Source organism: Nothoprocta perdicaria, unplaced genomic scaffold (genome assembly GCF_003342845.1).
Source record: "Nothoprocta perdicaria isolate Ctin4 unplaced genomic scaffold, notPer1 scaffold_52, whole genome shotgun sequence".
NCBI lineage: Eukaryota > Metazoa > Chordata > Aves > Tinamiformes > Tinamidae > Nothoprocta > Nothoprocta perdicaria.
The window spans coordinates 4,193,603-4,206,719 of NW_020455777.1; the positions used below are offsets into that span (position 1 = coordinate 4,193,603).

Below are 13,117 nucleotides of genomic sequence, written 5' to 3' on the forward strand. Positions count from 1 at the left end.
GTGCATGTAAATCAGACCCATGGTCCTTGTCTGCTGCTATTCCTACCTGTACCGAGCAGCACCTGCAATGGAGAATATCAGCTCAACATGCAGTTATCACGTGGCATTTCTGTAGCAGCAGCATTTGGGAATTTCCACTGCCTTGTCCTATTTACCTGCCCCTAGCAGTAATTTGCAAACCACACAGTTTCACTTAGAAATTCTTTTTGTATAAAGTCATTATGGAAAGGATCACTGACCATTTTTCATAAAGCACCACTAATTGTGTACACCCATCTCTTGTTTGACTATTTAAAAATAAACACAAATATTTTGGATACTACCAGACATTTGGAAATGTTTGCAAATACAGATAAATATCTGGACAACATCCCTCTAGCTACAGGGACTGTTTTTTAGCTCTTCTTGCACAAAACAATTGAAGATTTCTGAAGACTAAAGAATGTAGCTCATTCATTTTATTTCACTTCAGGTATTACTAGCTTAATGAATTTACCTGTGTGGAAAATCTCGGAAGAGATTATCCAGAGTGTGTACTCTCAGAAGACACGCCCACCATATGCAGGCTTTTTGAAAATCTGAATGTTTTAGATATATAGCAGTTTTCGTGTGAATTAACAGCAGGTGAAAGAAATTCAGAGCATTTCAGGATATACCAATGTTARATAACCACTACTTCACAGATATAAACAAGTGAAAAAACACACACATTCCTCTTAAAATGCTTCTCTTTTCAGCTCAATTACAGAAATATTTTCTTTACAAATTACAATTTGGGGGTCTTTCTACCACAAAAAAAGACATGCTACTTCTGCATTTTTTTTCCCAAAACCATTAATATTAAAATATTATTTAAAAACTTGATTCATCGATGAGGATTTAATTTACTTTTCGTAATTGTTACTCAGTTGGCACAAAACAGAATGGATAACCAAAGAATAAGAACTTGAAAAAATGGAATTAGATGTTGTGTGTTTTCTTACAGAACAGACATTGTCATGTTCCCTGCATAGTTAACTAAAGAAAAAGCTTTTTTTTCAGATTTATTTTCTTCCAAGTACAGATACATTTTACTGATATTTAGTTAATGTCCGTCTCAAATGTTGGCAAAAATGTCTTTAGCTGTAAGATCTCAGAGACAGGTTCCTGTCTTTCCTGGTAAAAGTCAAGCCCAGTGAGAAGTTCCACATCTCGAACACGAGCAACATGAGCCTGAACTCTTTTTTCAACCCATTCAGAAGGCTGTTTGTTTTCCTGCCAAGAAAAACAGAAGTAATGTTAAAATACTTGTTATTGTCTAACACCACCACCAAACAACAGAGTGCATTAATGGCATCGAAAGCCCTTAGTTTGCAAAATCTCTTTCGTTTTTTTTCCTAGACATCTTTGCGGCCTTGCATTTGGGGATCTCATTTAGGTAAAAGTCAAACAGATGCCCCCAATCCCCATCTACCCCGACACAGGCCCAGCCTCCTGTCAGACCTGCTTCCTGTCAGCTACATTTCATTTCAACTGTCTTGGGAGACCAGTAGAATCCAAGCATGGAAGTTCTCACATAAACTTAACACCAAACCAATTGCCGAGTAAAATAATATATTCAAAGAAAAGACTATAAGCAATCTGAGGCTACAGAGAAGCAAAATACTGCTGAAATGGTAGGTATGACATCTAATAAATTGTTGACTAATTAATTGTTAAGTAGAGTTGAGTCATATTTTAAATACACAAGTCAGGATAGGTTTAGTTACTGTGTAAATTAATGGCTGTCCTCAGGCTAGCTAAACAACTGGCATCTGTCAATCTGAGCAAAGTCCCTAGAACAGCTGGACTGGACAGCAAAAGTRATTGCTAGACAGATGCAGACTTAATACCTCCCAAAAAAAAGGAAAATAAAAAAGCCCTGTAAACATCAGCACTAATGAATCAGAACGCTATTTTATTGTTTTACTACAATAATTACTTGCATGCAGGTTGTAATTTGCTTTCCTATTGCCAGGATCTGCTTTGGACACAAGTATTTCACTAAATTTAACCTACCATGGCTCAYAGTGGACAGTATGAAATATAAAGATGTTTAAGGTGTTTATTGCTAAGCTTTAGAGAAAAGGCATTAATTGTTAAAGAATCAAGACTAATTCCTGATTATTCCTAATTATTTCTTTTGCACATTCAGTCAACTCTCAGCTTCCTACAAATTCCTTGTGAAATTGTGGATTAGCCATGCTATAAATGCAGACCCAGGTTGCTTCTGATGAGGCATCTTGCACCTGTGTGGAGTTACGAGTTCAGGCAGAGCCACAAACAAACTGAACACAACTGTGTTGCTCTGAGAGCCACTTCAAGTCCCTATAGCTATGTCTGTGTATGGGAAACTGTCATGAAAGGAACCTTCTGCACTCTGGAGCTTGGTGCAAGGACACCCACCTGGCTGAACAATACATGCTAGACTAGACCAATTTATTTTCTTTGAGATTTACACTTTTCGTGGAAGTATCCCTTTTACTTAATTCAAGTATGCATTTCTTGTTGTAAATAATGAATGTCAACTGCAAATAGGAACAAGTTAATTAAACCCTATAGATCTAAAGATTCTTCCACCAGGAATGACAGTTCACGAAGCCCACTTGCCCGCAGGAGCAGGAAATTACACTTACAGCACAGCTTTCAGTGTTGTCAGGTCGATGAGGAAGGATAAACGACAAAACTTCCAGGGAGCCTGAACAGTTCAGTGGAGTGAAAGACGGATTCTTGCAGCTAGTCAGAACCACAAAGTAATGGGTTGGGACTGGGATTTGTGTATCATTTACATGCCTATAAAACAAAAATAAGGGGATTTAATTAGTAAGAAAATACGAGAACACTGATGTTGTTGGTATGTCATAGAAAACATCTCAGGAGTGTTCTTTCACTATTATATGACTTCTATTTATTGTATAATTGAAATAAATATCTGATAGGAAAGACAGTCTCAATATCCAACCAAATATGCAAAAATTAGTCCTTTTTCTACAGGCRGTCCCATTTAAATCAACAGGACTGCTCATGTGCTCTATATTCCATTTTGCCAAAGCTAAGAACGTTCACATCTAGAAGGGGCAGGTTGCAGCATTGTAAGTGTCCTTTGCTACATTAAGAATTTCAACTGTATGAAACTGATTTGAAGAAGAAGGAAAATTAGCTTCTGGTTCCTAGTCAATAAGAAATGCTAGAAGGATGACTCGTGGTTATGTTCTGTAGAAACCAGCTTGGGATATGTGATTCAAAGTGTCTTTGCCCTCGTATTATAGCCACTAGCATGCTCCCTTTTGTGTCTAAACATATGAAGAGCTGAACACCTCCCAGATTAGCTGTATGTCTTCAATATTTAAATAAACAACATCAGTGAAACCATTATATGACTAGCCATGCTGAATAATACATGCTTATTCAAAACTTTAGACAACATTATGTGGTTSAGTGGGCATTACAGCATTTTGCTTGGAAAGAAGCTCTAGTCTCTCATCCCTTCCAGCCTCCTGCTTCGTGGCAGAGCTGACTTTACCATTCTCAAAATATTTTTCGACAAATGTGGTATTAAGTCAAGCCTTGAATATAAAATTGCCAGTGACAACAGTTAGCTGTGCAGATTTCCCAGCACTTGTCCTTCTACATAAGGGTTCTTACTGTCAAAACACATTTTCCCTATATTTGGAAGGGTCTAAGTTGTTGTTTGCTCTTATTCAGTTTTGTTCCTCCTTCTGTTCTCAATGACTAAGATAAATACTTGGTGCTTATCGCACGGTGCTTGGTGCTTATATACACGGTGTATATCTGTGTATATGCATGTGYGGGTGGACACATGTGTGACTGGAACTTCTAAATTAAAATCTACCTACAAGGGCATTTGCTTTTGCAAAGCTACAAAGATTGCTATGCTTTGGGTTTCTTTTAAATGAATGGCTGATGGATTATAAACAGAAGAGTCAACACTCCTTCATATTTTGTTTTTGTTCTTTCTGCAGAAAAGTGTCTACCTAGAAATAAAGTGCAAAATAATCTAGAGTTTGATCTCAGGCGTTTCCTTGTACTTACAGTGTAATTTCATGAAGACTGTCAAAATGACCATCATAATTGTAATCAAACACTGGTCCACTGATAACATTTATTCCATTCCTTTCTCTAGAATACTTCTGAAGTAGGACATTATGGAAATAGTCCCATAAGACTGTCATTGAAAGAAAGCATAAGCACAATTAACACAATTTTGAAGCTATTTCACTACCAAAAGCAAAGAACCTATTCCTTGTTTTGTTGTGGATAAATAATAAAAGTTTCCATGCTGAACTGTCTGTAAAATAAATTCTTTGTTACATACTATTTAGATTTCTTTAGAAGGGACATACTCTTATTCAGTACTGATGCTACTATACTTCTGTAGGCCTCTCCTACASTACTGGAGATGTATATTGAATCTGAAGCCTACAACTCCAGATCCCAAAAGCCATTGATTTCTGGCCTACCTGCTAGCCCCAACARCTGTGACAAATAGTGCAAACTGAGATGGTGGCTCTGTGAAAGGAGTATCTGAGAGTTATTAATCTGAGACTTAGTCTAAGTCCAGAGAATTCATGTCAAATATTACCATGCCATTTGACTTGGAAGATTCAAGCCACTTATATTTTTGGTATCTCTGTTTTTCACCTGACAAGTTTGTGAATAAATGAGGAATGCCACAGAAAGGCAGTAGCTACATCATTGCTTTTCCCTCAGCTTTTAGCTTCAGCAGGTTCTATCCCTCAGCTAAGAAAATGGACACAGGCTTAACTAAATGTAGTAACAAGACTGCATGTAGAAAAGTTATCCATGATTACTAACAAATGTGAGTCAAGTTGGATGCGGTCAATGTAGCTTACTGCACTTGTAGAACAGAAACATCTGTCTAAGAGAAACATTCCAAGATTAGCATTCTCTGTTTCAGGTTTCTACTTGATGAATCAGGCACAGTATCTGGGCACTGTTTACACGCTTCATCCTGTCTTACTGGGAGTTCTTACAAAAGGAGAGGCAAAGAGCTGTGTTCGTTTTTCCTGGGCATTTCCCCAGTGCCACCATTTTATGAGTTTTGTAGCTGGCATTTCCTGCTAGGGCAGTGCAAATAAGATGAAGAAATCATTCTGAAGTGAACAGGTACACCTACAAAAAGTTCTAACAGAACTATAYACAAAAAAATATGACTTACAGGAGGATGTTTTAAAATTTCACACATCTAATTTAAAAAAGGCTGTTAAAGATTTTGCAGAAGATTTGGATACACCGCAGGTCATGTATTAACGTTTTGAGATCATTGCTACAAGTATATGAAGAGTAGAACCATTTCAACAGTTACAGAACATATTAATCAGAACCTTGGAACCTACCTCCRAATGCTGGATACATGGGAACTATATTGCTGGTGAGTAAAGCATCATATTGTTCAAGACCAGATGAGTTGAAGTCTATATACAAACATATGAAAGAACAAAGCATACCTTAATAAAGTACTACACAAAGACAAATTTGAATCATTTGTCACTGTGAATTGCAGGTGTATCTGATTCAGCTTCACATTCCTTAACATTTAAATTTGCTTTTAGTCTGCGAAAGATAGACCATTAAGATAGACCATGAAGCCTTTTACAAAGGCACAATCATGACTACAGTAGATTATGTTGGACTGAGGTCCTCTTTTATCATGCTGACAGATACAAACAGGGATAACGCATTTTCTCACATGGAATATTTTATTTTTATTTATGGACTAGGCTAAAAAGCAACTATCAGATCATTAGATCACTATTTATCACCTATTGTCATTTCAGGGCTATTCAGTGTTAATGAGATGTGTTTTGTTTTGTTTCATTTGTGACAGGACACTATTCAATTTGACATAATGAAATAAATATAGAAGAAGAGAGACAGCTCTCACCTCTATTTCTTCATATCTTTCCAACCAATCTTAGTTAAATTCAAGTTGTTCCATTTTTTTTCGGGAAAAACCTAAATGTTCTAAAACTGAAAAGACTTAAATAAAACTAGTAGCAGTCTTCATTTTGGTCAGTCTACAAACACTGGAAACTTTTTTCTGCCCGACATGCTGATCTCAAGAAGTTTGTTTTGGTGTTTGGGTATATGTTTAAACATAAACCCACATCCAGCTGATGAAGACTTTCTAAGCTCCGGCTATAAAAAGGACCATACTCACTGGGAGGATAGAGGAAACCACGAGTGAAGTTCAGCCCTTCTGGGTAGTCAGAACAATTTTGGCTCTGAGCAACAGGGATTCTAACATCAGCCCGCAGACAGTCTGAAACAGTGGGAGGAAGCGAAGACGTGTTTTCCTGTGAAAAGAGAAAAAAAAAGTGTTACACCCACGCTGTGGCCAGCGTAATGCTCTGTATGGTTTTAACTTTCTAGAATGGCCCTCATTGAATCTTYCCATTTTCATTATGAATCAGGTCGATGCAAGTAATGGGCAGTAATGTTTTCTGCCTAGTGTTTTTCCTTTACATCTGTTTTTAGGTAATTCAGGGAAATCCCTACGTAACATGCAAAGTTCTGGTTGTAAATGTACAGCTTTAGGTCAAAACAGGTGACAAATTTGGCTCGTTCATCACTTCCTGGAAACAGAAACTTGGTTTCAGATTATCTTGTCAATAAAGCATCTGAGAATGGTCTGTCATTAATATGAGTCTGTGCCTCTAAAGAGTTAAAAAAAAAAAAAAAAGAAACCACTGTAGGAGATTCAGTACATTTTACTGGCTTGTTTCATTAACTTCAGTAGACCTATGCTCACAATAGCTAAGAAATGGTCCAAAACTAATCTGATTAGTATAACTGTTTCTATCAATCTCATATTGAATGATTGCAATAATTAGAATACCAGAACATGTTTTTTTCTGTGTGTGTTGAGGTGCACTTGTTTTTTTACACTCATGTAAATGTGCTATTTATTTTCCTTTGGTAAAACTGGAACATATATTCTGATTTTTATCTTTATAAACAGTAGTTAAACATCTAAATAGGAATTTAGCTCATTGTCTATTTTAATTGGTTAAACCAATCAGAAAAAAAACTTAACATTCTCCTTGTSTCTCTTTGTACTCTTTAATTTACTTTCTTTACTTATTTTATGACAATTTCTGTATGCCCATATTATGTTCAAGTTTTATGTTAATGGAATTAATATTAACATTTTCAAAAACGTTCCCACACATGTAGGTTGTTCAGAGCTGTTTCCAGTGGACATCGCAGGAGAAGACTTAAGAATTTCTAATGAATTCTCACGTAATTTTGAGAAAGGACCCAGTCCACATGGTTCAGCTTGTTTTTTTTAGAATCTACAAGCAAGTCAACAGTATCAAAACCTGCTAATAGCTGGGCATGGCTGTATCTATGTGCACCTTTTAGTACCATGAGGTCGGTCAACAGCTAGTGCAACCCAAGAATGCAATCATTAATGGTCCATATACTAACACACTCTCTCTGGAATAACCTACTCATTTCTTTTCCTCAAAGCAGAGGAATAACTATTTTTAAAAAGATAATATATTGAAAAGGATGGAATAAAAAAATCCCAAACAWGCTGTTGAAAATGATGATTGATTAAGAAATAAGACCTTGACACTGATAACTGCTATGTCTTAAGACACAGACATCAGAAAACAAATTTCAGCACATGCTCAACATCTTTAGCTGTTGRTTCCCTGTCTTTCTGGTTACAGAAGCATACAGTCTTCTGAAGAAGATAGTTAACAAATACCACATCATGCATTATGTTTTCTGATGCAGATTTCTTTTTAATAGATGGTAATTAACATCAAKAAATATGAGCTATTTGCACTACATGACAGAACTGAAGCAGCTGCTGTGGTCTGTCATGTCAACTTCAGGCACTTCCAGGAATCTTTTTTGGGTAATCAAGAAGAAAAAATACTGAACCACAGAAAACAAAATTCCCACAACCCCAATGCACTGAGATTTAGTTCCAAAAATCTCAGTGATTTAGACAAGTCTCATTGCTGTTTTTGTCTCACTGCAGTATAGTTTAGACTACTTATGAATGAGTCTCAAAAACTAATTTAATTYACATTTTTGTACTAAAGTTAGAAATTCTTACATGTAATTTTCTTTAGCAATAGAAATGCTCCATATTCATAAACAGACAAAAATGTCAAAAGCTTAGAAAAGCAAATGAAACTGCARTTCATGTTTAGGAAGTGATACGTTGTTCACAAGCTGCTATAGAGAGCAAAGCAGTTTTAAATCCCACAAGTGTGGAATTTTTAATTCCTCTGGCAGCTGTAGTCATTAACTTTTTGCAAGAAAATCTGCCTTTCACCCTGTCAGATAAGGAAAATAACCGTCTTTCAATCTTGGTAGGTTTCCCTAACATCCTGAACTATAGTATCACGGGTAGATGCAATCAATAATCTTGCGTGGCCTTGATCAGCCAGTCCCGTTTTAAAATGTTCGGAGATCACACAAAGCCAGCAAAATTCAAGTCTTCATCACTTCTTTTACTGTTTGAGCCCTTTCTATAGTGGACAGCTACCCACTTATCAAGAAATATCTCAGTTTAGAAGTCATTAAGTCATCCATCGCACAGGCTTTATTCACAACAGAAGCCACCTAGGATATATTAACAGTTTTGCTGAAATTCCAGGCTTCCGTCATTCCCACAAAACTTACAAAGACAGTGGCTTTAGCTCTTTGTCCGGCCACTATTGCCATAACTTATGAAGCTTTCTCTCTTGAATACTATATATTGTAGTTGAAAAAAAACCACTCAATTTCAGAAAGAAGTTTTCTATACTAATATTCTAACAGCAAATATTTTGATTAGAATAATTTCTCTGTATTTGTACTGTTATAAAATGTTGTATTACAATGTTAAGAACATGAAAAATATGGGCATGAAAAAATACATTTCTCTTAGAAAAACTAAAAAACAATGTAGAAGGTATTTCCTAAGGGAAATTTCTGAAAAAAAGTCAAATTATAGGAGGAACAAGTTTGTTAATGTCCATTAGTTTACTGACCCTGGGAATGTGAAAACAATTATACAAATCCTTGAACTCTCTGACCTTCCAGCTATGATTATATCATTCTGAAATTTTATAATGTAATAGTGAGAAAATAAACAGAATGTACAGACACACGCATTATTACAAACTGTCTTGAAGGACTGTATATATTTGGGAGGTTTATTACTGGGAAAAAAAATCATGGTATTTACAGGAAAACTTACAAGTTTCTGGCTTTGGAAAACATAGAATGATTTTCCTTAGGAATTGACAGGCAAGTTGGAGCACTATGTTGACAGCTTACCAACTTACAAAACAGCCTTAACAGAAACAGCTTAATAGGAGCTCTGTTCCTTTGTGTCTTTTGTATCCCTAACAGATGGCTTTTTCCTTTTGTTTTAACATATTTTAGAATGTTTGAATTTTAAAAGATATCAAAGATACTTTTTTTCCTTTTCAGAAAAAAAAATGTCTGAGTCACATGACACCTATTAATCCATAAACAGAATTCCCAGTGAACAAACCACATGTCCAGTCCATTATATTACATAATTAAGAATGATATGGGTAACTGATAACCTACCTGGTTATTGACAGTGTACGCAGTCCACAGTGGCATCCAGATATTGTAACTGTATCCACTCACATACCCATGATGAGAAAGGACACAGTAGGTGTTTTCTTTCTGGAGAACTCTGGGTCTCCCATATGGCAAATTACGGGAGTTTGTCTCCTTTACTAGGATTTAAACAATAATTATTGATTTGCTCTTCGAGAACATTTTTGATAGCCCAAATGCTTAAGCAAGGAGAGGTAAAATGTAAATATGTACATGAATAAATATAAATAGAAATAGAAATGACACTAAACATGATCATGTGTTTATTTAAGGTTTTTACTTCTGAGTGGAATAAAAATGTAGAAAAAAACTTCCCTGCTATTTTTAACGTGCAAAAACCACTATAATATGACACAAGACTGTATGATGTATGTATGATTCAAATTCCCAATTATTTACAATTTCATTTTGATTTTTTTTGAAGTTATCTTGTCAATGGATTGAAAATTAAGTCTTAGTTGGCTAGATACTTATAATGCTTATAATACTTACAATACTTATAATACTTATATACTTATTATATTGCTTCCTAAAACTACAAAGAATGCCACCACCCAACCGCACAAAAGAAAAAGCACACAGAAATATCTATGGGAGTTTGTGACCAGAGAAAGTCAAACTTATGTTTGCCAGGTGGGGAACAACAGGTACGCCATTGTCCATAAGTACTCAGGCTGGATCCAAAGTCTGCCGAAACCAGTGCATTTCTTTTCAAGATTTTAATGAGATTTGGATTCAGTTCCTGTGCAGAAATTTTCTTACAAAAGCATCCATTAGCATCTTTTAAAAAGATGCTAGATAAAAATAATGCCTCTTATTTGACTTTCCTACTTCACTTTAAATTGCAATTCCCAGTGAATCTAGTAACACAGAACCTAAAATATGCATAGATTGAAAATTATTGCTGTCCCATTCACTTCTTACTACTTACTTTCTTCTGCRGTGAGATTTAACCTCTTGTTTATTTCTGAAACGTCCAACATCTGTAAAATATTAGAGAACCATTTATGGGAATCTCCAGTTTAGAGAAATCAAGGAAAARTGAAAACACTTGACAAAGATGGTTAAAAGATCTGAGAAGACCCCACTTACTTCATTGCATGTGCATCCTAACTCACTTGGGGGACTCAGATTGACAACTGGACATGATGAAGGAGACGACTCTTCTTTTGCATGTGAAGGATTGTAAAAAGGATTTTTCAAAAGGTGGTTTAAGCTGCCATGTGTTCCATTGTTTGGTGCCGGTGTAATATGCAGCAGATCTATTGAAACATTTTTGAAATTTGAAAATTGAACAGAAAAAAAATTTAAATAGTTTCTAAAGATACATTAAGAATAAAATGGCACTTTTAAAATACATTATCATTCCATTTTTATGCATTTGCAATGCATTTATTCCAAAAAGAAAAATAATAGTTTATTCAATTACCTAATCTRTGATAGTAGCTACCAACAATGTCCAGTCTTAGAGTTATAAAGGACCCAATGCATCAAGATTTGGTAATCTATGCATCTGAGTAATGTAAAACAGTTTTATATAGAGCTGTACCATAAAGAAAACTGGGTGGTTTTATGCAGTTATGCATACAGTTGTGATTGCAGGAGAAGAAGGTATCATATTATGAAGCATKCTAGCACATTGCATTTTTGTACAATGCTTTAACTCATCTTTCCTGAGGAACCAATTTCCACACTTCTCAGTGCAACTGCAGTGGTGCAGCTCAAGTTCTGAGCAACAGTTCTGATGCTCTGCAAGGCCTTTTTCTTGTCCTAAAATGATCCCACATGCACTATTTCAACAGCAAGTCCATGTGGCAGGAAGACTTTCCTCACAATTTTTGGTAGTTTGTCTTTGAACACTATACAGAATGCTAGACTGATTTCATGCATGATTTCAAATGAAGCACTTTATGTGAGAAGTTTAGCCTTTGAATGAATTTACTGAAGTTTTAGTTCTTCATTTCCTCTCACAACACTGGTGTTCGAAAACACTGCTGGATTGCCTCTACTCACCACACATAAGGTTGTAAACTTCTATGTTTTCAAAGGGGTCCACTTCTGTTTTCTCTTTAAAGCCTGGCCCATATCCTAAGAATATAGCCTATATTGTAATTAAAAAAAAAGTTATCTAAAGTAAGTAAAATTCAGAAATAAATGAGTGAGATTTCAAAGAACCAGGGACCAAAATATAGCTTTTCACAAGTCATCAAACTTAAAATACAGCATATAGCTGACAAAGAAGGCAAATACTGCTCATTACATATTATTTGAAGTAGAGTGCAAAATATAAATTCATTTCTCAGGTTACTTTCAAGTACATATGAAATCTGTTTTTCTTTTTTCTTTTTTTTTCTTTAATATTTCTGTGCATATTTATGGAAATTATTGTTTGTTGTGTTTCAAATTCAAACTTTAGATGTTTTCATTGTAACACTAGTAAGAGTAATATCCTTTTAACAGATACTGAATTATGACATAGATCCTCTTAAATGCCAATACCAACCCAGGAATATAAGAGAGTTTATTTTTTTTAAATGTAAGTTACATTTTCTGAAGTCTTTAAGAAACATGGGAGCCTATAACCATGACTACTACTGCCATGACTACCATAGGGAGTAAAGGGCAGGGAAGATCCATCCCAAATTTAGCAGAGACCTGAGTTAGTACCACCAGTGGTACAATATAGTGCCAGGTGACCCTTCCTTGTGTCTGAAAGTAGAACAGAAGAACAGTGACTGCTTTCAGACCTGAACTAATTTCCACTACATTATAAGCTGCTGARCTGGCTGCTATGATATACAGGAAACATGACTAAATAGGAAAATGATCTGTTCTAAAATAATATTCTTATGTTTACATAACAGGAAAGAAATTTTAATTTTTTTTTTTAAATATGACTAGGCATCACTAGATATCACATCACTAGACACAAACACATGTTACTTTTTTATAAAGAATTAATTTTTCTTGGTCATTGCATCATCAGGATAAGATTAGCTATAATTAATATTTCCATTATTTAACATGAATTTTTACTTGTTTTGCCGTGTAAACATTCAGGAATGTCCTGATCAGTTTACCGGCATACAGTTATAATAAAGATGTGAAGATTCAGCTGAAGTTGATTCCTGTAAGTAAAACATGCCAGGTGCAGAATATAGGATTATTAGTGGTAGGCTTGAGTTCATTTAAAGTTTCACRTCACAGAGCATAGACAAAATATTATCTTAAAAACTCAAGACCTGAAAATATCCTCACTGTAATCAGAACTGAAAATGAGAGGAAACTGCAATACAGGTTTTTCTAACAACTCTTTACCTTCCTTGGACCAGGCATTAGGTTAAGTCAAGCAGAGAAGAGAAGCTTTAGACAGAAGCACAGAATGTTTAAGGTTGGAAGGGACCTCTAGAGATCACCTATTCCAACCACCCTGCTCCAGCAGGGTCATGCAGAGCAC

At 35.4% G+C, this 13,117-nt stretch overlaps 1 protein-coding gene across 1 annotated transcript in view; it reads right to left on the minus strand.

Moving 5' to 3' along the window:
• Nucleotides 1-945: 945 nt before the first annotated feature.
• LOC112954928 (venom phosphodiesterase 1-like) overlaps nucleotides 946-13,117 on the minus strand; it is a 34,326-nt gene continuing 22,154 nt past the window's right edge. Inside the window, 9 exon segments of the mRNA XM_026048204.1 lie at nucleotides 946-1,254; nucleotides 2,655-2,811; nucleotides 4,072-4,204; nucleotides 5,397-5,474; nucleotides 6,221-6,356; nucleotides 9,625-9,779; nucleotides 10,592-10,643; nucleotides 10,753-10,922; nucleotides 11,674-11,761. Coding sequence (XP_025903989.1) covers nucleotides 1,081-1,254; nucleotides 2,655-2,811; nucleotides 4,072-4,204; nucleotides 5,397-5,474; nucleotides 6,221-6,356; nucleotides 9,625-9,779; nucleotides 10,592-10,643; nucleotides 10,753-10,922; nucleotides 11,674-11,761 — 1,143 coding nt within the window. The 3' untranslated portion in view covers nucleotides 946-1,080.